Source organism: Anolis sagrei, chromosome 11, assembly GCF_037176765.1.
Source record: "Anolis sagrei isolate rAnoSag1 chromosome 11, rAnoSag1.mat, whole genome shotgun sequence".
NCBI classification, from domain to species: domain Eukaryota; kingdom Metazoa; phylum Chordata; class Lepidosauria; order Squamata; family Dactyloidae; genus Anolis; species Anolis sagrei.
In genome coordinates, this window is record NC_090031.1 from 30044218 (window position 1) to 30071093 (window position 26876).

Below are 26876 nucleotides of genomic sequence, written 5' to 3' on the forward strand. Positions count from 1 at the left end.
CGGAAGTCTTTTCGCCACAGTTCCCTGGTCAGTTATCAGAGAATGAAGTTGATTTTGATGTACCAGGTGCAGGAATGAATGAAGAGAGTGAGACCTTGAATAGGAACAGAAATTTCAGTAAACAGAGACAGTCTCTGCAGCAATTGAGGCGCTCAGCTGGACTTCAACAGAAGTTAGATAGCAAACCGAAACTGAGAAAGAATCCGTTCCTCACAGTTTTGGAATCAGAGAAGGGTTTATATATGACTTGTGAAGGATGAATGTTTTAGTTGAAGCAATGTCAGATGAACGCCAAGTTTCCAGCACCAAGGTCTGCCTAGCTCATGTTTAGCCTATGGAAAATGCTTCTTGTGTTGTTCATGGATTCAAGTGTCTAGTTTCCTGGATTTCCTGGGACTCTTTGTTCCTGTCTTCCTTTATTTCTTTCTTTATTATTTATTTATTTATATCATTTTTGCTCCGCCCATATCAGCCCAAAGGCGACTCAGGGCGGCGAACAATTGGCACAATTCGATGCCACATATAAAATACATACATCAATAAAAATAAAACATCACATTACATTATATCTAAACACATCAAACCAGTGAACAATAAAAAAAGTTTAATACTATGTTGTCATATTCAGTCCTCATCCATTCTGTCGTCTTAGCCATTCCTAGGTTGTTTTCCAATTCAACGAAACAACCAAGCACAGCTTAACACCTCTCAACAAAAGATTTTCCCAGGCTCAGGCAGGCCTTCAAATGCTAATGAAGGTGGTCAGTTGCCACATTCACACCTAGCTCCAGCATAGAAGAGTTCTTGGCCCTACCCCAGTCATTCCACAGATATATAAACCCATTGTCCTAGTTCCAACAGACCTCACTACCTCTGAGGATGCTTGCCATAGATGCAGGCAAAACGTCAGGAGAAAATGCCTCTAGAACATGGCCATATAGCCCGAAAAAACCCACAAGAACCTATTGATTCCAGCCATGAAAGCCTTCGACAATACAAATTCAAGGTTTATCTGATTAAGCTGAGGCTCCAAAAGCTTGCTTGAAGAGCCAAGTTTTCAGGGTTTTTTTGAAAGCTTAGGAGGGAGGGAGGCGATCTGATATCCCTGGGCAGGGAGTTCCACAGCCGAGGGGCCGCCACAGAGAAGGCCCTGTTTCTCGTCCCCACCAGATGTGCCTGTGAAGCAGGTGGGATCGAGAGCAGGGCCTCCTCCGATGATCTCAAATCCCTAATGGGTTTATAGGGGGAGATGCATTTGGATAGATAAGCTGGGCCGGGACCGTTTAGGGCTTTATAGGCTAAAGCCAGCACTTTGAATTGTGCCCGGTAGCAAACTGGCAGACAGTGGATTACTTCTTTCTGTGGATTACTTTTTACTGCTTTGGCTACATATATTCCTAAATAAACTGCTTGCTGATTTTACCCAGTTGGTGTGGTGTTTAAAATCAGAGGTGATTCTGCTCTGGAGTATGACACCAGTAATGTGCCATAATTGGCATAGCATCCCTTGTTGCAATTGCGCTAATGACAGTGGTTTCGTTCCTATGTTGTTTTCATTATTTTTGATCACACTATACGGCAGGATGAGGTGAGTCTCTTCCAACTATGTTTCTGTGATGGGATCCTACAGAAGTGCTTCTCAACCGTAATTATGGACGCCCTACTTTGGTTACTGACAAAATAGTAACATTTGCAAAAAAAAGAATGTACCGTATTTCATCGCATAATAGTCGCCGTTGAATAGGAGTCGTACCACCCTCATTTTTGGAGAGGCAAAACTTGTATAGTCAAAGGCTTTCATGGCCGGAATCACTGGGTTGTTGTAAGATTTTTTCAGGCTATATGGCCATGTTGGAGAGGCATTCTCTCCTGACGTTTCGCCTGCATCTATGGCAAGCATCCTCAGAGGTAGTGAGGTTGTTTACATTTTTTTCTCCTGAATCTCTAATTGATCCCCTTTTCTCTCCCCTCTCTCTCCTGGGCCAGGCGTTCAACAAAGGAAAGAGCCAGACCTGGATGCTCAGAGGAAGAACAAGAACTTTGGACGCACAATCCCCCGGATCTCCCCAGATCAGGGATCTGATATTTACCTCCTCAGGAAGATGGTGGAAGAAGTCTTTGACGTTCTTTACAGTAAGGAACAATCCTTGGTTTGCTTCCGTCAGAGGTTGCTTTTTGTGTCAATTCCTGTCCTCAAGACGGTTGCATGGACCTCTTGAATTGACCTCTGAGCTTGTATTATTTATTATTTTTGTTGTTACTATTATTTCACCTCTTGTTGCTGTGTTGGGAGGGACTCTAGATTAAAATGGGGGATCTTGAAGATACTGAGGATAGTGTCGAAATCGAGGGAAGTCAAAGTCCCACTCTGTTTACCTTTGGTGAATAAGAAATAAAATAATAATAATAATAATAATAATAATAATAATAATAATAAACCGGTGAAAAAGGCCAATGCGATTCCAGTTTGCATCCATAGGAGCAGTGTCAAAATCAAGGGAAGTCATAGAATCAAAATCGAGGGAAGTCATAGTACCAAAATTATAGGCGCATAGTGTTGAAATCGAGGGAATTCATTGTGTCAAAGTCATTGGAGCATAGAATCGAAATCGAGGGAAGGTAACGGCGCTCCTGTCCTGATCTGCAGTTTCCCAGAGAAGAAATTCCCTCACAGACAGACTGGAAGGGCTTTATTTCTCAAAGCATACAGTACGGTTGCAAGCAAAGTTCCATCTGACAGTTGGTTTCCTTCTCACCTCGTAGCCCTCACTTTGGCCCTCCCCTTCACAGCCCCATTTCCATGCTACAGGTGAGCTACAGGCTAAGGCATGGCCTACTTTCATGGTTTTATTTATTTATTTCGTATACTTCTACCCCGCCCTTCTCAACCCCTTAGGGGGGACTCAGGATGGCTTACAAAAAGGCACAAATACAATAACATATAAAACCAGCAATTAAATGGTCAGCAATTAAACAATTAAAACAACAATATATCTCACAATCAATAGCCAATCTCAGACACAGCGTTCGCCAACTCAGAGTCCATATTTCGTTCCACCTTGTCCAATTCCTATCCGTCGTCACAGTCCTTTATTCATCTGCCAGATTGCCCAAATGCCTGGTCCCACATCCATGTTTTTAATTTCTTTCTGAAGGAAAGGAGGGATGTTGCTGATCTAATTTCCCCGGGGAGTGAATTCCATAGGGGCCACCACTGAGAAGGTCCTGCTCCTCGTCCCCGCCAATCTCACTTGTGACAGAGGCGGGGCCGAGAGCAGGGCCTCCCCAGAGGATCTCAGACTCCGAGATGGGACGTAAAGTTCCCCACAACACCAGGAAAGGAGGCCATGACAACAATAACAATACCAGCAAAAAAAGGCCAATGCGATTCTAGCCTGCATCCATAGGAGCATAAGGTCTAAATCATAGAAGCATAGTGTCGAAATAATCTGGGATAATAAAAAGGAAATCATAGGGGCATAGTGTCGAATTTGAGGGTTTTTGGTCAGACCTCAAATGGAATAATCAGAAATAAAATAACAAGAGTAATATTTTCTTTTGAGGATGCAGCTCCACAGCAGAGAACCCAGTTTCGAACCCTCCTTTCCGACTTGTTTTCGGATCTGACGCCCTTCCTGCTTCTCTTCCTAGGTGAGGCCTTGGGGAAGAGTACTGTGATCCCGCTCCCGTACGAGAAATTCCTCAAAGAGCCCGGCTCGCTGCTGGTTGCCGGGCTGCCGGACGGGCTGACCTTCCAGAAACCCGCGGAGTACGACGCCAAGTCGCTGGTGGCCATCTTGGAGCACAGCCACCACTTGCGCTTCAGGCTGAAAAGGTGAGCGGAAAACGGGGAGGAGCAAGAGCTCTCCAGAGCGAATTATCCCAAATGGGTGGAGCTATAAAAGCCGTGATTCGGAATAGTCAAAAAGTGACGCTTTCACGACTTGGTTGTAACCCCCCCTTAGTATTTTCTGCAGAGGTGTTTGAGATTTTCACATTCTTATTATATATATATTCATTTTCAATTTACATATTAATTGTCCTGATCTGTAGCTTTTTGGTGAAGAAATGATCTCACAAACAAAGTTGGAAAGGCTTTAATTCAAAAGCATGCCATAACGGACGATACAAAGTTCCAACTGCCAGTTTATTTCCCTCACCCTGGCCCCTCTCCTGCATTGATCCTGTTTCCATGGCAACCCTCTCCCAGATTTCAAATATACACAGGACAAGCCTAAGGCATGGCCTAATTTCCTGGCTTCACACAAAACTAGGAAAATAAGGTCATGACATTCATAAAAAAGAAAACAAAAAAAGCTGTATACAGATATGTGTACATAAACCTATATAGTACTACCTAACATCTTTACAATGTTTGAATATGGTTATATTGATGACATCACATATCTCTGGTATAGACAGTATATTCTGCTGCAGAATTCTTTGGATGGTTTCCTTAACAGCTCTCCAAATATGCATGGGCTTTATGACAGGTCCCATCACATATGGGGGAAAGTGTCTTAGAATTCCGACATTTATTATCCATTCTTTTGTTTATATTTATCGTGGCGGTTTTTTTGGGAAATAAACTGGCAGTTGGAACTCTGTATCATCCATTATGGCATGCTTTTGAATTATATTTATCGCTGCGTTTTTTACGGAAGGGAAATAAACTGGCAGTTGGAACTTTGTATCGTCCATCATAGCATGCGTTTGAATTATATTTATCGCTGCGTTTTTTATGGGAGGGAAATAAACTGGCAGTTGGAACTTTGTATTGTCCGTCATGGCATGCTTTTGAATTATATTTATCGTGGCAGTTTTTACGGAAGGGAAATAAACTGGCAGTTGGAACTTTGTATTGTCCGTCATGACATGCTTTTGAATTATATTTATCGTGGTGGTTTTTACGGAAGGGAAATAAACTGGCAGTTGGAACTTTGTATTGTCCGTCATGACATGCTTTTGAATTATATTTATCGTGGCGGTTTTTATGGAAGGGAAATAAACTGGCAGTTGGAACTTTGTATCGTCCGTTATGGCATGCTTTTGAATTATATTTATCGCAGTGGTTTTTACAGGAGCATTTGTGCGCCACTGACATGCGGCTTCCCCCTTCTGTGTTTAGGCCGCCCGAGGACTCCTCTGCACGGGATCCCCTCCTTTCTCCAGAGTCGGCGACTCCTCCAGGCCTCGGCGTGCCCAAGGGCAGCCTGAACCACGTCCATGCGCAGCTGGCCAACCACGACGCCCCCCTTCCTGGGACTGGCTTCCTGTTTGGCGGCCCAGTTCCCACGCCGCTCGCTGCAGAAATGAAGCAGGAAGGTCCACCCGGGCGGAGGCCTTCACCGCTGGAATTTGGGGACTGCTGCGGTAATCATGTTCACTTGCTGTCCGGGGAAGGGTTTGGATCGGATTCCCGGATGGGCAGGACAGGATATTGGGGGGGGGGGGGGGGAGTGGGGATTTGGCAGGAAGTGAAGTACCGAAACATGTCTTCCCGTGTCGCCTGAAAGGTTTGCTTTGAGGCTACCTTTCTTGACCCCTGCTATGTGATTTGGGCTGCATCAGAAGGAGTCTAATGTCTAGATCAGGCATGGAGTGGAGTGAAGTGGAGACGAGCGGAGTGCCATCAGCAAGGTTCCGTCCTGGGCCCGGTCCTGTCCAACATCTTTATGAATGACTTAGATGAAGGGCTAGAAGGCAGGATCATCTAGTTTGCAGGTGGGACCAAATGGGGAGGGAGAATCAATATTTCAGGATAGGATGGTGAGACAGAGGAGGGCCTGAGAAAAGAGCCCGCATCTGGCCCCTGGGTCTGGGTTTGCCCATAACTGCTCTAGATGGAGGGAAGTCATGGTGGCTCTCTATCTGGATTTTGTTAGACCTCTTTACCTGGAATAAATGAACAATAAGTCGAGTGGAGCGAGTGGCCGGTTTTAAGTCCCTCGGTTCTATATTATTAAGGAAGATCTGACCAGTTGGTGAAGAGACTAATAAATAAACATAATAATAATAATAATAATAATAATATAATATAATAATATAATAATATTATTATATTGTTATAATATAATAATACTGGCACAAGCCAGTAAAGGTGGTCCCAGTGGTGATTGGCACACTGGGTGCAGTGCCTAAAGACCTTGGCCTGCACTTAAACACAATTGGTGCTGACAAGGTTACTATCTCCCAGCTGCAGAAGGCCACCTTTCTGGGATCTGCATGCATTATTTGGCGATACATCACACAGTCCTAGACACTTGGGAAGTGTCCAACGTGTGATCCAATACAACAGCCAGCAGAGTGTCTGCTGTGGACTCATCTTGTGTTTCTAAATAATAATAATAATAATAATAATAATAATAATAATAATATACCGGTGAAAAAGGCCAATGCGATTCCAGTTTGCATCCTTAGGAGCAATAATAATAATAATAATAAATAATAAATTACACAGTCCTAGACCCTTGGGAAGTGATCAAGTTGTGATTTTGTGATACGAAATCCAGCATATAGATCTCATTTGCTGTGACATACTGCGTTTTTGTGTCAGTAAAATAATAATAATAATAATAATGATAATGATAATAATAATAATTGCAAAGACTCTGGCACAAGCAGTCAAGGGGATCCCATTGGTGATTAGCACAGTGGGTGTAGTGCCTAAAGACCTTGGCCTGCACTTAAACACAATTGGTGCTGACAAAATTACCACCTGCCAGCTGCAAAAGGCCACCTTACTGGGATCTGCATGCATTATTTGCCGATAATCACATAGTCCTCGACACTTGGGAAGTGTCCGACGTGTGATTCAATGCAACAGCCAGCAGAGTGATCTCGTTTGCTGTGTATCAAAAAATAATAATAATAATAACAATAATAGAATATAATGTAGTGCAACTGTAAAGAATCCTTGAGCTTCAGGAAATGAATTCTCTTCTTGTTTTGTTTACTTTCCTCTTCCTTTTTCTCCCTCCCTCCCTCCCTTCCTCTTTTACGTCCAGGAGAGAAATCCCCCCTCCCTGGTGGGACGCTCCTTCAAAACGGCCATTCCTCCAAACACATCCTCTTCTCCATCGTCCACGACAAGTCAGGTACGCTCAAGTCCTTGCATAAGGGTTGTGGGTGAACTACAACTCCAATCATGCCAGGTTCACCCCCTGCAACTCCACCAGTGGTTAAAGTTTGTCGTGTTGGGCAAGTTTGCTCTCTAGATTCATCATCGGTGGAGTCTGTGTGGTCTCTGACTGCAGGGTGAACTACATCTCCCACCATGCTGGGTCGGTCCCCTCAAACCCCTCTATTCCTTCAGTTGGTCATGGGGATGCTGTGTGCCAAGTTTGAGCCAGGTCCATCGTCGGTGGGGTTCACAGTTTGTCTGGTTGTAGGTGAACTGCAACTCCCAAAAATCAAGGCCAACCTCTCCCCCCCCCCCCCCCCCGTGTTCAAATTTGGGTGTATTGGGTATGTGTGCCAAGTGTGGTCCAGATCTATTGTCATTTGTGATCACGGTGCTCCCTGAATGTAGATGAGCTCCCCAAATCAATGTGAATTCCCCACAAAGCCCTCCAGTATTTTGTGTAGTTTCTGTGTGCCAGGTTTGGTCCAATTCCATCTTTGGTGAAATTGAGAGTGCTCCTTGATTGTAGGTGAACTATAAATCCCAGTACCTGCAACTCAAAGATATCCATATATGCATAGTCATATACACATACATAGATACATATGCATATAAACATACACAGATACACATACAGATACACACACATAAGTACACATCTACACTTATATGCATATACAGGTACACATCTACACATACATAGATATACATATACGCACATAAGTACACAACTATACATATGCATACACATATACACATACACATCTACACATATATATGTGCACATCTACACATATATGCACATGCATATACACATACATAGATGCACATATATACACACATATATAAATACACATATATACATATGCATATATACTCAGAAACACATATACAAACATATATAAATACATATATACATATAAACATACTCAGAAACACATATGCATACATATATAAATACACATCTCCACATATGTACATACACATCAGTACACATCTACACATATGCATATGCATATACACATACACATCTACACATACATAGATACACATATATACACACATATACAAATACACATATATACATATGCATATAAACATACTCAGAAACACATACACACACATATATAAATACACATCTACACATATATGCATATACATATACACATACACAACACATACATATACACACATATAAGTACAAATCTACACATATATGCATATACATATACACATATATAGATACACATTATACACACATATATAAATACACATTACATATACACATACACATCTGCCATATACATGGATACACATATATACACAAATATATAAATACACATCTACACATATAGACATACACATCCACATCTACAAATGCATAAATGCACATATACACAGACATATAAATACACATCTACACATATACCCATAAAGGAGCCATCCAAGGGGCTGAACATGTTTTGGGGAATATGATTCTCTCTCCTTGGAGGGGAAGCAACTTCTGTGTCGGGGCGATGTGTGTGTGTGCGTGTTGTGAGTGCAGGGACATCCTCGGCCGCCTGGAAACCTTTTCTCGTTTTTGTTTTCTCCAGATAAGTGGGACCGTTTCATCAAAGAAACCGAAGACATCAACACCCTGAGGGAATGTGTGCAAATTCTCTTTAACAGCAGATATGGTGAGTGGGTGTGGAACGGCTGCTTGTCGTCTGCGGCGCTTATGCTTTGCGTTCCGACCTTCGGGGTGTTGTTTCTCCGTGCCAACGCAAGGAGATGCCATACGTGATGCGTCCCTCCTCTTCAGGGTTTACTTGGCAGCGGCGCATTCTCGTCCCTCAGCCTCTTGTTCATAATGCGGCCCTCTTTTCTTTGGAAAGGCCTCTTTCATCACACAGCAAATCCCTAATTGCCCTGATGGTGTGACGGGCTTCGCCGGGAGGCTCTGTAGCAGCCAAAATGTTGGCGACCACAAAGGGACCACTTAATTGTCCGCTTTGGGAGTTGGCGACCACGAAGGGACCCCAAAGGCCAGTCAGTCCAACCTCCTGTGCCAGGAAGGAAGATAGAATTCCTATATTATTATTATTATTATTATTATTATTATTATTATTATTATTCTCCTAGAGTTGGAAGGGACCTCAAAGGCCATCCGGTCCAACTCACTTGTGCCAGGAAGGAAGATAGAATTCCTATATTATTATTACTATTATTATTATTATTATCCTAGAGTTGGAAGGGACCGTATTTAAGACGGAACAGGGGTCTTTCTGAAGGGACCCCCAAAGGCCATCCAGTCCAGCCCCGTTCTTAACTGTGAGTTACTTGTAAGTCAGATGTCGGTAACTGTCGTTTTCAGCCGAAGCGCTGGGGCTCGATCACATGGTCCCGGTCCCCTACCGGAAAATCGCTTGCGACCCAGAAGCTGTCGAGATAGTTGGGATTCCTGACAAGATCCCGTTCAAACGGCCGTGCACTTATGGCGTCCCAAAGCTCAAGCGCATCTTGGAGGAGAGGCACCACATTCACTTTGTCATTCAGAGGTACTGACGCAAGAGCGATACACCGATATATATGTAATAGAGATGCATGAATAATAATAATAATAATAATAATAATATTCTAATACTAATAATGGATAAGTAGCTGCTTTGAGTCTCCTTTGTGGAGAGAAAATGTGGGGTATAAATAAGCATAATAATGATAATGCATGAATAATAATGATTATGATGATGCATTCATCATAATAACAATGCATGAATAATAATACATTCCAATACTAAAAATCGATACATAGATGTTTTGAGTCTCTTTGTGGACATAAATAAACATAATAATAATAATGATGATGATGATGATGCATGAATAATAATAATAATAGGACTAATAATAGATTCATGGCTGCTTTGAGTCTCCTTGAGGGAAGAAAAAATGGGGTATAAAGCAACAACGGCGACAATAATAATAATAATAAATTAATAATAATGCATGAATCCTAATAATACATTCTAATAATAATAAATACATGGCTGCTTTGAGTCTCCTTTGTGGACACAAAAGCGGGATATAAATAATAATAAATAATGCATGAATAAAAATGATGATGCATGAATAAGAATAGGTGAATAATAATAATGATGCATGAACAATAATAATAATAATTCTGATACTAGCAAAAGATTCATAGCAGCTTTGACTCTCCTTGTGGAAAGAAAAAGCAGGGTAATAATAATAATCCATGAATAATAATGATAATAACACTAATACCTTTTATTTAATAACTGTTTTTCTCTTTGCAGGATGTTTGACGAAAGAATTTTTACAGGTATGTGAAGCATCTTTTCTTCATTCTGCTGCACTGGTGAAAGAAATGCATTGTGACCCAGCAAATGATTCATTATTAATTACTTAATTCTGTATCAATTGTGCATTATTAATTAGTTATTTTTATTAATAATTATGTATCAATTCTTAATTATTTATTATTTAATTAATTTTATATTAATTATGTACTATTATAATCAGTCAATTATATATTCTCATTAATTTTGTATTATCAAGACATTAATTATATATTATTATTAATTAGTTATGTATAAACTGTTAATTATGTATTATTTAAATATATATTGATTATGTATTATTATTAATTAGTTAATTATGTTAATTAGTTAATGAATCATGTATTAATAAGTAGATCGCCCTGAGTCTGTGCGCCGCCCTGAGTCCCCTTCGGGGTTGAGAAAGGTGGTATACAAATACCGCAAATAAATAAATAAAATAATAAGTAATTATGTAATAATTATTAATTTATCATTCTTATTAATTAATTATGAGCCCCCAGTGATGCAGTGGGTTAAAGCCCTGTGTTTGCAGGACTGAAGACCGACAGGTCTCAGGTTCAAATCCAGGGAGAGGCGGATGAGTTCCCTGTATCAGCTCCAGCTCCTCATGCGGGGACATGAGAGAAGCCTCCCACAAGGATGATAAAAACATCATTTCATCTAGGCATCCCCTGGGCAACGTCCTTGAGGACAGCCAATTCTCGCACACCAGAAGCGACTTGCAGTTTCTCAAGTCGCTCCTGACATGACAAAAAAAAATAATTGATTGATTATTAATTACTTATTAATGGTTACTTCATTGTTACTGAATTAATTAGTTCCCCACCAGAGAATTACAATGTGTCCGAACTATTTGTTATTATTAGCATAGCTACCTGAAACATAACAACAACAACAATAGGAGACGGCCCATCCAGCCTTTTTAATACTACTACTACTACAAATAATAATAATAATATTTCTCTAGTTGCTCCTGACACAATGATGATGATTTGTAAAGAAGTGTAATCCCACCGAATGACACCAAAATTTCAAAGAAGTGTTAATGCCACCGAAATGGGACCACCAAAACTGTAAAGAATCTCCATCAAATGCTAATTAAACTGCCACCATAATGTATAGAGACGCTGGTATCAAAGTCTCTGTTAGTCTCTGTTTATGTTGTGAGGTGATTTTGGTAGAGTGGAATGCACCGAACATAAAATCAATGGAGATGAGGCAGTTTTTGAAATAACAAAGAGAACAAGTTTATTGTTGAACAAAGCTTGTGGTTGCAATATAAAGATGTTCAGCTTGGCATATATTTGATGGTTACAATATGACTTAGTATAGATATAATTCAGCCTTTGAGGTTACAACTTTTAAACTCTTGCTCTGGTGAAGGTGTCTATTATTCAGTGTTCCCTGCTGTGACTATTCTCACTGTTTGATCTATACTGGATCAAATAATAGAACTCCAGTCTTCCACCGACTGGCAATCGTACGAAACCTCTGTTAGTTCTTTTTAACTAAGAAATCTAACAAAGTTTTACCCTTCAGCTCCCTAGCTGAAGAAATATTCACGAACACTAAACTATCCCTACACTCCTTCACTCCTCAGAGTCCCTATCTGACTCTGCAACTCTCTCTCAGGGTCTCTTCCTCCTGACTGAAACTTAACTGTCACTTTCAAACCTTTTTCTCTCTAAGCTCCTCCCACCTCCTCTTCGGCCTTGTTTCCATGGCAACATATCTCTCACAGCTGGGCCGCTCCAGCCACAGGGCAACCAATGTAAAACACAAATACAGATTTAATCACATTATAATAAACACTACTGTACAATGATGATGATGATGATGATGATGATGATGATGATGATGATGATGATGGTGGTGGTGGTGGTGGTGATAATAATAATAGGAGCAACCCCAGGGGCCATCCAGCCTTTGTAATAATAATAATACTAGTAATTCTACTACTACTAATAAAAATAGGAACAAACTCAAATAGCCACCTAGCCTTTGCAATAATAATAGTAATAATAGTCACTAATGGAGTCCCAAGTGCTCCACAGAGCACAGTTTGAGAACCGCTGCAATAAACCATAATAGCTACTTCTTTCCCTCTAACGCCCTTTTCTCTCCTGAATACAGCAAACAGATTTACCAAAGATTCAGCCAAGGCGGAGCCATCCAGCCCTTCCGGGCAAATCTCTCCCGAACTGCAGAGAATGGAGTTCCACGACCTGCCGGGGACTTCCCACACGAATCACAGGTAAAGCTCGTTTTGCAAATAACGCCATGTCACAAATTTTGGGAAATGTTCCGTTCCGGGTTTGAAAGGGTCATCTGTGTTTAATAGTGCGGTCCTTACTTTGAAAGTCATTGTTAAACCCCGGAAACTTTGTTATTTTTGTGACACAAACTTGGCGGAATGGCTTGAGACGAGGTATTCCTTGAATGTCCTGCAAAGACAGTTTTGCAGGATGTATCAGTAGAATATTTAAAGACTGGTCCAAGAGCAAGACTGGGATAAATGTACCATTAGGTCACCTTTGTATATGTATATTTCACACACACACACAAACACACACACATATAGTGTTCCCTCGCTGTTTTGCGGTTTGCTTTACGCAGACTCGCTATTTCACATTTTTTTTAAAAAAATGAATTTATTTGATAATTATTCGATGGTGTCAAATTACTACTATTTATGGCTATATATACTGATATGTTATAATGTGTACACTTTGGAAATAATGATGATGATGATGATGATGATGACGATGATGATGATGATGATGATGATGTAACAAAACATGTAAACGTTACCCGTGTTTTTATGATAGAACCAATTAGCAAATGGAATTTATAACCTGGGAACAAAACTCGTGTGATACAGTGTAATATAAAATGAGTAATAAAAAATAAAACATATTGTAGTAATATAAATAATAATGTAAATTATAATAAAATATAACATAACCAATTAAATATACGGTAATGCAGTAGAGTCTCGCTTATCTGACCGTTACTTATCCGACATTCCGTCTTATCCGACTCTCTTATCCGACGCCGCCTTTTCCCTCCAGCATTTCCCCTTCAATTAGAGGAGCACTTCCCAACTCTCTCTCCATTCCCAAGAAGTGAAAAAGCAAGACGAGGAGGAGGAGAAAGGGGGGAGGGGAGGAAAGGGGGAAAAGAGACCTGAGGCGGAAGCATCCTCCCTCCTTCCCTCTGTGATTCCACGCTCTTCTTCCACATCCGGGCACTTCCTGCTGGGCCCCTCTAGCCCTGGGGTGTTGCCTTGCCTTAACTCTTTGAGTCCCTGTTGTTAGTATTCGAGGTGTCTAGCGCCACGTTGGATGGGTAAAAAGCGTAGACTCTCTATTATCCGACATTTTCATTTATCCGACATTCTACCATCCCATTTATGTCAGATAATCAAGATTCTACTGTATAACCCATTAGGAAATGATAATAATAATATACCCATTCCCAAATTGAACTTTTCCCATGTTTTTATGATAGATCCAATTAGGAAATGACATTTATAACCCAGGAACCAAAATCTTGTGATATAATTAATATAAAATAATGAATAATAAATAATAAAATACATTATAATTATTTCGAAGAGGGGAAACAAGCAATGTATTTGGTCTGTCTAACTGTGTTGCCTTTTGTTTTATGACTGTACTTGGCACCTACTCGTGTTATAATTTCCTTTTCCAGGTCTGACGAATGGGCTCTCGCTGGAGACGGTGAGCCAGGTCAGCTGTGGCCCGTTCTTTGTTCTGGAATTCCTGTATATTTCGTTTGTATCTTATTATATTTCGTCACAAGGACGAACCCTTGTAGAACGTTCCACATGATTATATCTCGCCTCTCAAAGAGCTGATGATGGCAACACAATACATCTTGCAGTTGCCAAAGCTCTCCTCTGGGTGGGATTAATCAGAATGCAAAGATAAGCACGGAATCAATGACGTGGTAGGGGAACAAGTTGTCTATGCTGCAAGAGTGTAGACAACTTGTTCCCCTACCACGTCATTGATTCCGTTTGAAATTAATTATGAAAGTCAAGATCCAAAATTCTGCTCTTGATGGACCTTTTAGAATGCTTCATGTTATTATATCTTATCACCCATCAAAAAGAGCTGATGGCAACACATTACTTCTTCTTCTTCTTCTTATGTTTATTTATACCCCCTTCTTTTCTCTCCACAAGGAGACTCAAGGTGGCTATGTATCTATTATTAGCATTACAATGTATTATTATTATTTTATATTATTATAATATATTATTATATGTGATTATTAATCATTGTATTTATACCTCACTTTTTTCTCCATAAGGAGAAAAAAGTGAGGCATAAATCCAATTATTGTATTAAACAATCAGACACATCTAATCACCTCTCAACAAAAGATTCCCCCAGGCACTGCCAAGCCATCAAATGCTAATTAAGGTGGTCAGTTGAAACATTCACACCTAGCTCCAGCAGAAAGAGACCTTTGCCCCACCCGGGTCATTCCACAGATATATAAACCCAACAGACCTCACTACCTCTGAGGATGCTTGCCATAGATGCAGGCAAAACATCAGGAGAAAATGCTACTATGACATGGCCATATAGCCCGGAAAATCCTACAACAATCCAATTATTGTATCCATTATTACTATTAGAATGTATTATTATTAATATTCTTCTTATTATATATTATTGTTGTTGATTTATACCCTGCTGTGTCTCTCCACAAGGAGATTCAAAGCTTCTTTACATTAAAAGCATTTTGATACAATTTTAATCCTCTGAATATAAAATCTATGAACTCCTCGCATTTGCCAAAGCTCTCCTCTGGGTAGGATTGATCAAAATAAAAGAAGATAAACTAAATGATAGAATGAATGATGTGGTAGGGGAACAAGTTGTCTTTACTGCTGATTTAAATAGACGGGGAAAAACAACTGAGAATTTGGTTCGACTTAAAACGGGTCACATCCAGGTAGAGCAGTGGTTCCCTACCTTTTTTTGACCAGGGCCCACCTTGACCAGGACTCACTTCAACTGAGAACCACTTGACCAGGGACCACTTTAACCAGGGTCCATTCTCCAACATTAGTACCAAAAGAAGTGGGGCTGGTCGGCTCTGTGGAAAAGAGCGGAAATCTATATAAATAAAAATGTAACGTTTGTTTGTGGGATTAACATAACTCAAAAACTACTGGATGAATTGACACCAAATTTGGACACAATACACCTATCAGGCCAACAAGTGACCATCACTCATAAAACACTGAAAAACACAGCAGAAGAGACTTAAAAAGCCAAAAAACAAAAAATACATTACAACGCATGTGCAAAACCACATATATACACAAACACACCTATATACACATATACACAAATATATACACACACATACACACACAACACACATATACACAGACTGGGCCGCAGGAACACATGTCAGGGGACGGCTAGTAATAAAATAAATAAATAAAGAGGATGGAGGTTCACGAACCGGATTTTCGTTCTCGCGACCCACTGCTAGGCTGCGACCCACAGGTTGAGAACCACTGAGCTAGAGATTTGCATGGTTTCTGGGCATTTGTTGCACCCTAGAAAGGCTCCCCACACAAGTTTCTCCACTTATGCGATTACTACAAGAAAAAACGAACGAAATTTCATTACTCTTGTTATAGTAACAAAATTTTCACGAGCGGCACTTTAGAACCACTTTAGAAATGCAACACCATCACCCCCTTATTTTGTAATGACTTTTGAAGCATTTTTCTTATTGCTTGCACTGGCCTGGAAAGCACCTATAATGCTCCCAAACCTTAATGGGAGGTGATCATCTGGTTGAGATTGCAGCCATTCCTCACTGCCAGTTTCCCCTTTCCCCTTGGCAGGTCCTTCCGGAGAGCTAGGAGGCATCAAACGCATCAAAATAGAAGCGGACGAAGTCGACATCATTCAGATCACCGTTCCAGGTAGCGGCAATAAACACTTCCTGCTATGCAGCGTGCAAAAGTTTGGAGTTTGTTTCATATTTCAGGAGATTCAGAATTACAAATCGCTTACTGGACTGGGAAGCCAGCATCTGAATCATTCAGAAACAAAGCAGACTCCTTCCAAAATGTTTCAGAAACATTTCGGAAAGAATCGGGGATTCGAAATATTTCAAGCTTAAGTTCTGTATTAAGAAATGTAACAATTTTCTGAAATGGGAGGGAGTGGGGCAGAATTTTTTTACATGAGTAGATGACTGGATCTTTCTGAAACTTTGCAGAAATTATATTCTGCTTGTCTTATGTCATGGTGGAGAAATTTAAGGAGATTCCTCTAGTAGTTTGATTTTTTTTTTAAAAAAAATTGTGTATTTGTCAGGAGCATTAAGACATCACAAATTCTCTCCATGACATCATGACTGAATAAATTCTCTCAGTGACATCCTGAAGCCAGTAGAAGGTGCTGGAAACCATGTTATGGAACTTGTGAAGCAACAGGTTCTTATAAGGAAATGGAGATGTGAGGAAGATGGGCAGAAAAGGTGTATAAAAGGAAGTGGTGGTGGGAAAACGGCAGTAGAGTCTTTCATTGCTGCAGAGAGAAAAGCAATACATCCATTTCGAAGCAAACCTGCTTGTGAGTGGTTATTTTCCATTGCTATTTGGATCCTACAGTCTGACAGGATTACTGAAACATTTTGCAACTTGACAGGGTTGCTGACAAGAGTGGCAAGTTTCATTTTGATAGTCGTAAAGATAACAGAGAAACGAGCCTCCAAAGATTCTCCATTGCCAGTAATGGAACAAATCTTACGGAAGCAATAACGAAACCTTGGAGATTCGGACTACGAATCTTTCCAAATTTTTCCAAATTAAATCGGGGATCCGAATTTTGAAACAAATTACTAAACGTATGTATTTCTTCTGTTTTGTACACCAATCACCTGCCAGTCTGATGATGCTGTCAAGGATAATAAGGCAGTGGCCGCATCTTCACCGACCAGATTTACCCAGCTTCAAAATACGCTGTAGCGCATAGGAAAGGGAATTGAGTGCATCAAGGAAAGTTGGGGGAACGTCTGGATGGAGTCACTTAATGCGCTTCAGGGGCCCTTAAATATTAACCGCATTGAAAGACAAAGTCCGAAGCACTTCCAGGCACCCAACTGAGCTGAAACACATTGTGAAATCTAACATTCAAAAGGCATTGATTACCTCCACTTCCCTTATCATGTTGTCACATTGATACTTTCTATTGCAGAAGTGAGGCTCCCAGTTAAACGTTATTTATTATGTATTTATTTATTTACTTACTTACTGTATTTGTATACCGCCTTTCTCAGCCTATCGGCGACTCAACATTCTCGCTCTACAGCGCAACACTGCCTTTTTCTGTGTTCCTGGAACTCTCTCCATTCAGCTTTGTTTTGTGTTGTTTCCTCTTCTTTGCAGATCGGTCGCCCCGTTCTGAGGAAACACCCGACATTGTAGGAGCCGCCAATCACGTGACCCCGGATGATGATCCCAGCTATGTGTGCGACAGACTGGCAGGTGATTGGCCCCTCATCAATAATACTTTCTAATACTAAGATACATAGCTGCTGGGGTATAAATAATAATAATAATAATAATAATAATAATAATAATAATAATATAGAGATAATTTTTTTGTCATGTCAGGAGCGACTTGAGAAACTGCAAGTCGCTTCTGGTATGAAAAAATTGGCCATCTGCAAGGACTTTGCCCAGGGGACGCCCGGATGTTTTGATGTGTTACCATTCTTGTGGGAGGCTTCTCTCATGTCCCTGAATGAGGAGCTGGAGCTGATAGAGGGAGCTCATTCGCGCTCTCCCTGGATTCGAACCTGCAACCTGTCAGTCTTCAGTCTTGCTAGCACCGGAGATAATAATTATAATAATAGATACATAGGAGAGAAAAAGCGGGGTATAAACATAATAATAATAATAATAATAATAATAATAATAATAATAATCGTAAACATAATACAGTAAATTTATTGATTAGCCCTTAGACCGTATCACAATACCAAATCAAATAACAAGGTAATAGAACAATTGAACACATGCCCTTATATTGGAGTAACTTTTTCCAAGACTGGTTCTTCATCCGAGGAGTGCACTGAGAGCAAAGGCGTGCCTGAATCGATCAGCTGCAAAAGGCCACCATACTCGGATCTGCATGCATTATTCACCGATACATCACAGAGTTCTAGACACTTGGGAAGGGTCTGACGTGTGATCCAATACAACAGCCAGCAGAGTGACCTTGTTTGCTGTGAACTAATCTTGTGTTTCAAATAATAATAATAATAATAATAATAATAATAATAATAATAATACATACTAATAATACATACTAATACTAATAATAGATACATTGCTTCTTTGAGTCTCCTTATGGAGAGATAAAGTAGGGTATAAATAAATAAATATAATAATAATAATAATTTCTAATAATAGATGCATAGCCACTTTGAGCCTCCTTGTGGAGAGAAAAAGCAATGTAATAATAATAATGATGATAATAATAATTAATTGGAGACAAATTTATTTTAATTGCTTTGTATTGTATTGTTATTGCCTGTATTGCTGTATTGTGGGCTCGGCCTCATGTAAGCCGCACCGAGTCCCATGGAGAGATGGTAGTGGGGTATAAATAAAGTTTTATTATTATTTTATTATTATTATAAAGGGGAGGTGGGATATCTGTCACATCGGATTCTCAGGGGTTTCAAAACAGTCTCTTTATGAGGGTCTCACCACATTTAGTTTCCTGCTAAAAGGCTGTTTCCCTTCCGGTTTCAGATAAAGGATCCAACAAAGACTTGCAACACACTGAGAAACAGGTGGCAGAGAAAGGTGAGTCCTCTCTGGCTTCTGGTTTGAACTAACTGGAGTTTTTGAACTTGGTCCGAATGTACGGCACATGGCAGAAGTCCAGCCTTGCGGCAACCGGCCATCTTATTTTGATTAGGAATAGACCCATTCCTGAATTATTTTTGTTGGCTCCTTTTTGTTTTCCAGATGCCAAAGGCGATGTTCTAAGCCAGTTGAGGAAACAAGTAGAAATTTTGTTCAACGCGAGATACGGTGAGATGCTTGGCTTCTTTTGTAATTCTGCGTATATATAATGCGTACTAACTGTTCCCTGCCACACGTTGCTGTGGCCCTCAGAAAACAGAAATTCCAGACATGAAAATTTTCCACATAATCACCATTCAGTTCAATACATTTTATCATCCGTGGGACACGTTTTTGATGCCTGTGTCATAGGAGTTTCCTTCTGCCCTTTTCAGCCAGTTCTTCACTTGAATTTTCACCTCCTTATCATCAAAAAAATGTTTTCCACTAAGGCAGTGGTTCTCAACCTTCCTAATGCTCCGACCCCTTGACACCATTTCTCATGTGGTGGTGACCCCCAACCATAACATTATTTCGTTGCTACTTCATAACTGTAATTTTGCTACTGTTATGAATCGTCATGCAAATATCTGATATGCAAGATGTATTTTCATTCACTGGATCAAATTTGGTACAAATACTCAATACGCCCAAATTTGAATACTGGTGGGGTTGGGAGGCGGTTGATTTTATCATTTGGGAGTTTTAGTTGCTGGGATTTATAGTTTACCTACAATCAAAGAGCATTCTGAACTCCACCAACGATATAATTCCCACACAAAAAATGCTGTTTTCTGATGGTCTTTGGAGACCCCTCTGACACCCCTTCGTGATCCCGACCCCCACGTTGAGAAACACTGCACTAAGGTGTTCCTTCAATTTAATGAACATATTAGTCACAGGGTGTGATCTGGCGGGTATGAGAAGGGTGGCTGAAAACATCTCAACCAAATGAAGTCAACCACTCTTGTGTTGCATGAGCGGTGTGCGGACGCACATTGTCATGAAGGAGATAGACTCCCTCCCTCAGCATCCCACCACGTTTGTTTTGGATGACTCTGCAAAAGTTCTTCGTGGTCTCACAATAGATTCCGTGCCCATTTTGCCACATGCTGTCTTGACATTACGTCCTCTCTATAAACTGAAACGATTTCGCAATTAATCACAGCGGCGTTCATGCCCTTAGCATTTAGGTAGCATATAGCAGGTTTTGTTTTTTTTTTGCACTTGGATGGAAATGAAATTAGATGCTCATCTCTAACCTTCACAACAACGCCAGTTGATGAGCTACTGACGACTGGCACTGCTCGTTTGCTTCTTCTGGCTTCCTGCTACACGGCAATGATACCAACATCCCCCGAGAAAATTCCGCACGAAACCTACGTGTCTTGTAACCTTACTTTCTGGATATCCCTCATACTGCGTGAACTTTGCACTTGGAGGGAAACAGAATGAAGACACTCATGTCTAACCTTCACAAGGCCAGTCAATGAGCTGCTGACGATGCTCATGTCTAACCTTCACATCAACGCCAGTTGGTGAGCTACTGACAACTGGCACTGCTCGTTCACTTCTGCTGGCTTCCTGCAACATGACAGTAATACCAACTTCTCCCAAGAAAATTCCTCGCAAAAGCTATGAGCCTTGTAACCTTACTTTCCGGATATCCCTCGTATAGCGTTAACTTTGCACTTGGATGGAAACAGAATGAAGATGCTCATCTCTAACCTTCACCACAACGCCAGTTGATAAGCTACTGACCACTGGCACTGCTCGTTCACTTCTTCTGCTTCCCGCTACACGGCAGTGATACCAACTTCCCCCAAGAAAATTCCGCACAAAAGCTATGTGTCTTATAACCTTACTTTGTGGATATCCCTCGTACAGCGTGAACTTTGCACTTGGAGAGAAACAGAATTAAGACACTCATCTCTAACCTTCACCACAACACCAGTCGATGAGCTACTGACGACTGGTCCTGCTCGTTCACTTCTTCTGGCTTCCCGCTACATGGCAATGATACTAACTTCCCCTGAGAAAATTCCCCGTGAGAGCTATGTGCCTTGTAACCTTACTTCTGGATAACCCTCATACTTCCACTGGTGGTTGAGAAAAGTTGAATAAAAAGAGTGGGATGTGAAAGGGCCGTAAAGTTTTGTGTCTTGTCTTGTTTTCTTTGTGGGGAACGTCCTCACTGAAGTTGTATTTTTGATTTTGCAGCAAAAGCCATAGGGATTTCGGAGCCCGTCAAGGTCCCGTATTCTAAGTTCCTGATGTACCCGGAGGACCTCTTTGTCGTCGGCTTGCCCGAGGGCATCTTGCTACGGCGGCCGAACTGCTTTGGGATTGCGAAGCTGAAAAGGATTCTCCAGGCAAGCAGCGGCATCCGGTTTGTGATCAAAAGGTGAGTATGGCCCATACACATAGAATCCTCCTGACATTTCGCCTGCATCTGTGGCTGGTGGCATCTTCAGAGGACCTCTGTTTCCCCTTCCCGTTGACTTTTTGTTGACGGCCTTCTTTTTCAGACCAGAACTTCTTACGGAAGGAATGAAGGAAGAAGCTTCGGACAGCTCAGGAGGAACGGGTAAATAAATAACTAAATCTATTGAATTCAAGAGACTTTTTAAAACGAGTGTCACCTCAAAGGCAGACACATTTTTTTTCAAATGGCATAAGCTTTTTGTGGACCAGAGGGGAACATTCCCAAAAGGAATGCGCTGCGGATGTGCTGTAGCATCCTGTTTATTTATTTATTTACAGTATTTCTGTTCTGCCCTTCTCACCACGCAGTGAACTCAAGGAGGATCACAGAATACATATACAGCAAACATACAATGCTGATTACAGTGTTCCCTCGCTACTTCGCCTTTTGCGGACTCGCTGTTTCGCGGGTTTTAAAAATATATATGAATTTAAAATATTTAAAACAAGTAGCGAGGGAACACTGAACAGAAAGGCCCCACCAAGACATGTGTGTGAGAGAGGGGGGCACCCTGTCGCCACCTGGGCCCCCTCCCCGGCTCTACTTCTTCCCTCCAGGGGTGGCTCTTCTTCCCTCCTTGCCCTCCTTACCTTCCTCCTCCTCGGCGCCGGGGCTTCTTGCCACTGCTTGGGCCCCATGCCACCTCAATCGCGTGGTAGCTGCAGGGCCCAAGCAGTAGCAAGAGGCACAGGAGCAGCAGCAGCAGAAGGAGGTACCAAGGCTGCTCCTGGTTGGCAAGACCTATTGCAGCTGGTGGTTAACTGCTGTGCTAAAGCCCAGCCAAATAAGTCACTTGCCAATTGACTCAGAAATCATATGTTCTGACCTGCAGTCTCTGGAGAAGAAATTACCTCACAGAAAGATTAGAAGGGCTTTATTTCTCAAAGCATATAGTACGGTTACAAGCAAAGTTCCATCTGACAGTTGGTTTCCCTCTCACCTCAATGCGGGGTCTCAGTGCGGGGCCGAAGCGGCGGCAAGAGGCCCAGGCGGTGACAAGGTGCTGGAACGACATACCCACGATAAGTGAGGGAACACTGTATACAATGACAAGACAGATAGAGGTATATATAGGCTTTCTCAGCTTTCGGCATCTTGGAGGCTGTGCTCGGTTCCAGAAACGGGGTGCTGCCGAAGAGCCACATGTGACCCACACTTCACAATAATGTGACGTGTGGGTCACATTATTGTTCATAAACTTCCTCCTTTTTCTGATCAAAATGCCGTGCCTAAATACCTCCCTTTAACACGGTGCCTGTTTATCTATTCACATTTCTTTTCGATGTGCTCGGTGGGCAGGGAGCTGGACTGAAGATTCTACTAGTTTCTGAGATTGTCTTTCGTACTTGTTTGCATTGTTTGTTTTATATAAGAGACGCCATTGTATACAACGTTCACCAATTTTGGTCTTCATAAAAGGGCCTGAAAACCAAACCAAGGGTCGAGGGTATATATAATTTATTGTATGGTCAATAATTACCCTTATGATTCAGAAAAGGCACATCGATAATGACACAAACAACTGTGTCTTGGGGTAATGTGCATTCAAGCTCAAAAAGGAGACTTTTCAGAGCTTGTGCAAAAACCTTGGAAGTTCTGTAAGTTGTATTAAAATTCGTCAATCTGTAATTCCAAAGTGATATCCGACACCTGGGCGTGGCCTGCGCCTTGATTTTCGCTTCAAGTTTTGCTTTAAGTCTTGGGGATTTTACCATGAACTCCAGCTCATGGTCAAGTTTTGCGTTAAGTCTTGGGGATTTTACCATGAACTCCAGCTCATGGTCAAGTTTTGCTTTAAGTCTTGGGGATTTTACCATGAACTCAAGTTCATGGTCAAGTTTTGCTTTAAGTCTTGGGGATTTTACCATGAACTCAAGCTCATGTATTGTTCTTTGATTCTTGGATTACTCAAGTTGATGTTTTCTTCCTTGTCTTTTGGATTATTCAAGCTCGTGAATTTACCCTGCTCCATGGATTTATGTTCATGCTTTAACCTTTGCATTGGAGATTTATCTCTGGCTTTTGGAACTCCTTTTATCTTACCTATTTGGATTTTTTACTCTTTTACTGTGTATGCTTTTTCAATAAACTGTTTATTCCTACATTTGGCTTCCTGGGGAATGCTTAAGCAAGGTCAGCCTTAGCTGAGGTGCAACACCCCCTAATTTTGGAAACATTTTTTGAATTGATTGCACATGACTGTTGTATAAAGAGGCAGTGTCTATTTCTGTTTCCGAGAGACAAAAGTTACTGTTTTCCATAATTGCTGAAAATGGCGATCCAGAACGGGATTTACCGCACGCTGGGAAGAGGTGTATGAGGAGGAAAAGTAAATGTTTTCTGTGTTCATTGCAAACAAAGGAAAACAAGTCTTTAAATTGTGTCTGAACAGTTTGGAAATAGGACACTAAACTCAAATCCATAACCATCCATCTCTTGTATTGTCAGCTAACGAGAGAGACTTCAATAAACGTCTAAAGGAAGAACCTTTAAAGAGGCCAGGATTTCAAGGTGAGAAATTGGATGGCCTGAACCAATGCTACTATCATCTCATTGTTACATAGTTTTGAGTTGGTTTTGCACAATATGGCAGATCCTGTGCGTATGAGGGTTGAATGAAAAGTAATGCCTCCACCTTCGTAACTCCTCAACAGATGGCAGTACTGGTATGCGGCAGGTACTGGCTTGTTCAGTAGACTCTTCCCTACAGTTCCATTTTGGCGTAAAGCCTTATCATTGAATGGTTGTGTTGTTAAAGTGCAAAGTATGGAACCCTGGTCAATGCAACTTAAGCAATATGCAGTCGGTTGTTGTAGGTTTTTCAGGCCATATGGCCATGCTCTAGAAGCATTTTCTCCTGACATTTCACCTGCATCTATGGCAAGCATCCTCAGAGGTTGTGAGGTCCTTGAATTCTTGACAGCAGAAGGTGTCACCTCAAAGGAGATTCATCAGAGAATGCAAGCTGCTTATGGTGATTGTGTTGATGTGAGAACTGTGTGTCGTTGGGCAAGTAAGTTTAAAGATGTTGAGGTGGGAACATCTGACTTGCGTGGCAAACCAAGAGTTGGCCGTCCTGTGACAGCAACCACCGAGTTTCACAAGCAAAACGTTGACAAATTGATTCAGGACAATCGCCGTATCACTCAGAGAGAAATTTCAAGCATAATCGCCATTTCACAAGAACGTGTGGGTCACATTATGGCCTTGCTTGGCTATCAGAAGATCTGTGCACCATGGGTCCCCAGGATGCTGACGCCTGAAATGGAAGTGCACAGACTTGAAACTTCAGAGACTGGATATCACCACCGTACAACATCCCCCATACAGTCCAGATTTAGCACCATCTGACTTCCATCTGCAGGGACGATCTGCGGGGACGTCATTATGTTTCTGAGGAAGACATTGAGAGAACTGTGAGACGCTGGTTGTTGGAAACAGAGTGTCAACTTCTTCCGTGACGGCTTCAGAAAATTTGTTCATTGTTGGCAGAAATGTATCCAATTATCTGGTGATTATGTGGAAAGTGAATAGTGGTAGCTAAAGAACACATTCTAAGGATTATTTCTACGTTCGATTTATTAAAATATTCCCATCCAAAGCCAAGTAACGAAGGTGGAGGCATTACTTTTCATTCAACCCTTATATTTATCAAGAATGCAGGGTCGTTCTGTTTAATAAGTCTGGAGGAAAATGCACAAAGGATATAATCTAAATGGTCGAAGTGCCTCAATTACAACTCTGAAAGGCTAAAATGATACAATAATACATACAAGAAGTATGTCAACGGATACCTGGCAGTTGTGTGTTTTTCTTATCCTGAAAATGTCACAGGATGGGTTGTCTAATCCCGCCCCTCTTTTCCTCCTCTCTTTAGAAAATTATGACACTCGACTTTCAAGAATAGATATTGCAAACACACTAAGGGAACAGGTTCAAGACCTGTTCAACAAGAAGTATGGTGAGTAATGCCCAGAGCTTGAGAAAGATACCTTTTCTATCTACTGCTCTCAAAACTCGCTGATTTTCATTCAATACTAGAGTTGGGATCACAAAGTCTACTGGATTTTATCACAGAATCATTACCACCGTATCATAGTCACACTACCATTTTTGGGTGGTAAAATTGGTATTTTGGTGTTCCTCACATAATAGTGACAGAGCCGTTTGGAGATAATTTTTCCCTTCTTTCCTTCTCCAAATGCAAGGAGGTTTTGAAAAACTGAAATTGAGATCTGAACGGGTTGTTTTTTTTTCCATCGCATAATAGTCGCATCCCTAATCTGGTAAAAAAAGGGGATAAAATTGGGTCTATAATGCAATGAGGGAACTCGGATCTTGTCTCCTTCCTTCTCCAAAGAACTCCATTCCAGGTTTTGTAAACAAATAGAAACAAAGCTGGGTTGTTGTGAGTTTTCCGGGCTTTATGACCATGTTCCAGAAGCATTCTCTCCTGATGTTTCACCCACATCTATGTCAGACATCCTCAGAGGTTGTGAGGTCTGTTGGAAACTAGCCAAGTGGGGTTTATATATTTGTGGAATGATATCCAGGGTGGGAGAAAGAACTCTTGTCTGTTGGAGGCAAGTGGGAATGTTGCAATTGGCCACCTGCCATAGATGTGGGCGAAACATCAGTAGAGGATGCTTCTGGAACAGACAGCCCGGAAAACTCACAGCAACCCAATGATTCTGGCCATGAAAGCCTTCAACAACACACACAAAGCTGTTTGAGGCTCAATAATTCCTCCTCCTTCCATCTCAGGAAAAATAGAAACCAGGGAATCAAAAGTAGAGTTTTTTTCATCACATAATAGTCGCACCCCCCTCTTTTCAGTTAAGAAAGGGATAAGAAGTGGGACTATTATGTGATGAAGTAATACAATATCTAGTCCAGTCCCATACAATGAAAGAAAGCATCCCTGTTTGAAGACCTCCAAAGAAATGGGTCCCAAGGCAGTCCATTCCACCGCTGAGAGAAAGGAGGTAGAGTAATGTTACTCACCTC

General features: G+C 41.2%; 1 protein-coding gene across 2 annotated transcripts in view; it reads left to right on the plus strand.

The window, feature by feature from the left end:
* Positions 1–26876, plus strand: part of GTF2IRD1 (GTF2I repeat domain containing 1) — a 73575-nt gene that overhangs the window by 37120 nt on the left and 9579 nt on the right. For both annotated transcript variants that reach the window (XM_060756810.2, XM_060756812.2), the window contains exons 4-20: positions 1987–2133; positions 3652–3835; positions 5129–5373; positions 7008–7097; positions 8719–8802; positions 9480–9663; positions 10420–10445; positions 12598–12718; positions 14179–14216; positions 16364–16444; positions 17915–18013; positions 19289–19342; positions 19508–19573; positions 21605–21788; positions 21913–21971; positions 24318–24380; positions 25747–25830. In XM_060756810.2, coding sequence (XP_060612793.2) covers positions 1987–2133; positions 3652–3835; positions 5129–5373; positions 7008–7097; positions 8719–8802; positions 9480–9663; positions 10420–10445; positions 12598–12718; positions 14179–14216; positions 16364–16444; positions 17915–18013; positions 19289–19342; positions 19508–19573; positions 21605–21788; positions 21913–21971; positions 24318–24380; positions 25747–25830 — 1809 coding nt within the window. The remainder of the gene's footprint in view (positions 1–1986; positions 2134–3651; positions 3836–5128; positions 5374–7007; positions 7098–8718; positions 8803–9479; positions 9664–10419; positions 10446–12597; positions 12719–14178; positions 14217–16363; positions 16445–17914; positions 18014–19288; positions 19343–19507; positions 19574–21604; positions 21789–21912; positions 21972–24317; positions 24381–25746; positions 25831–26876) is intronic.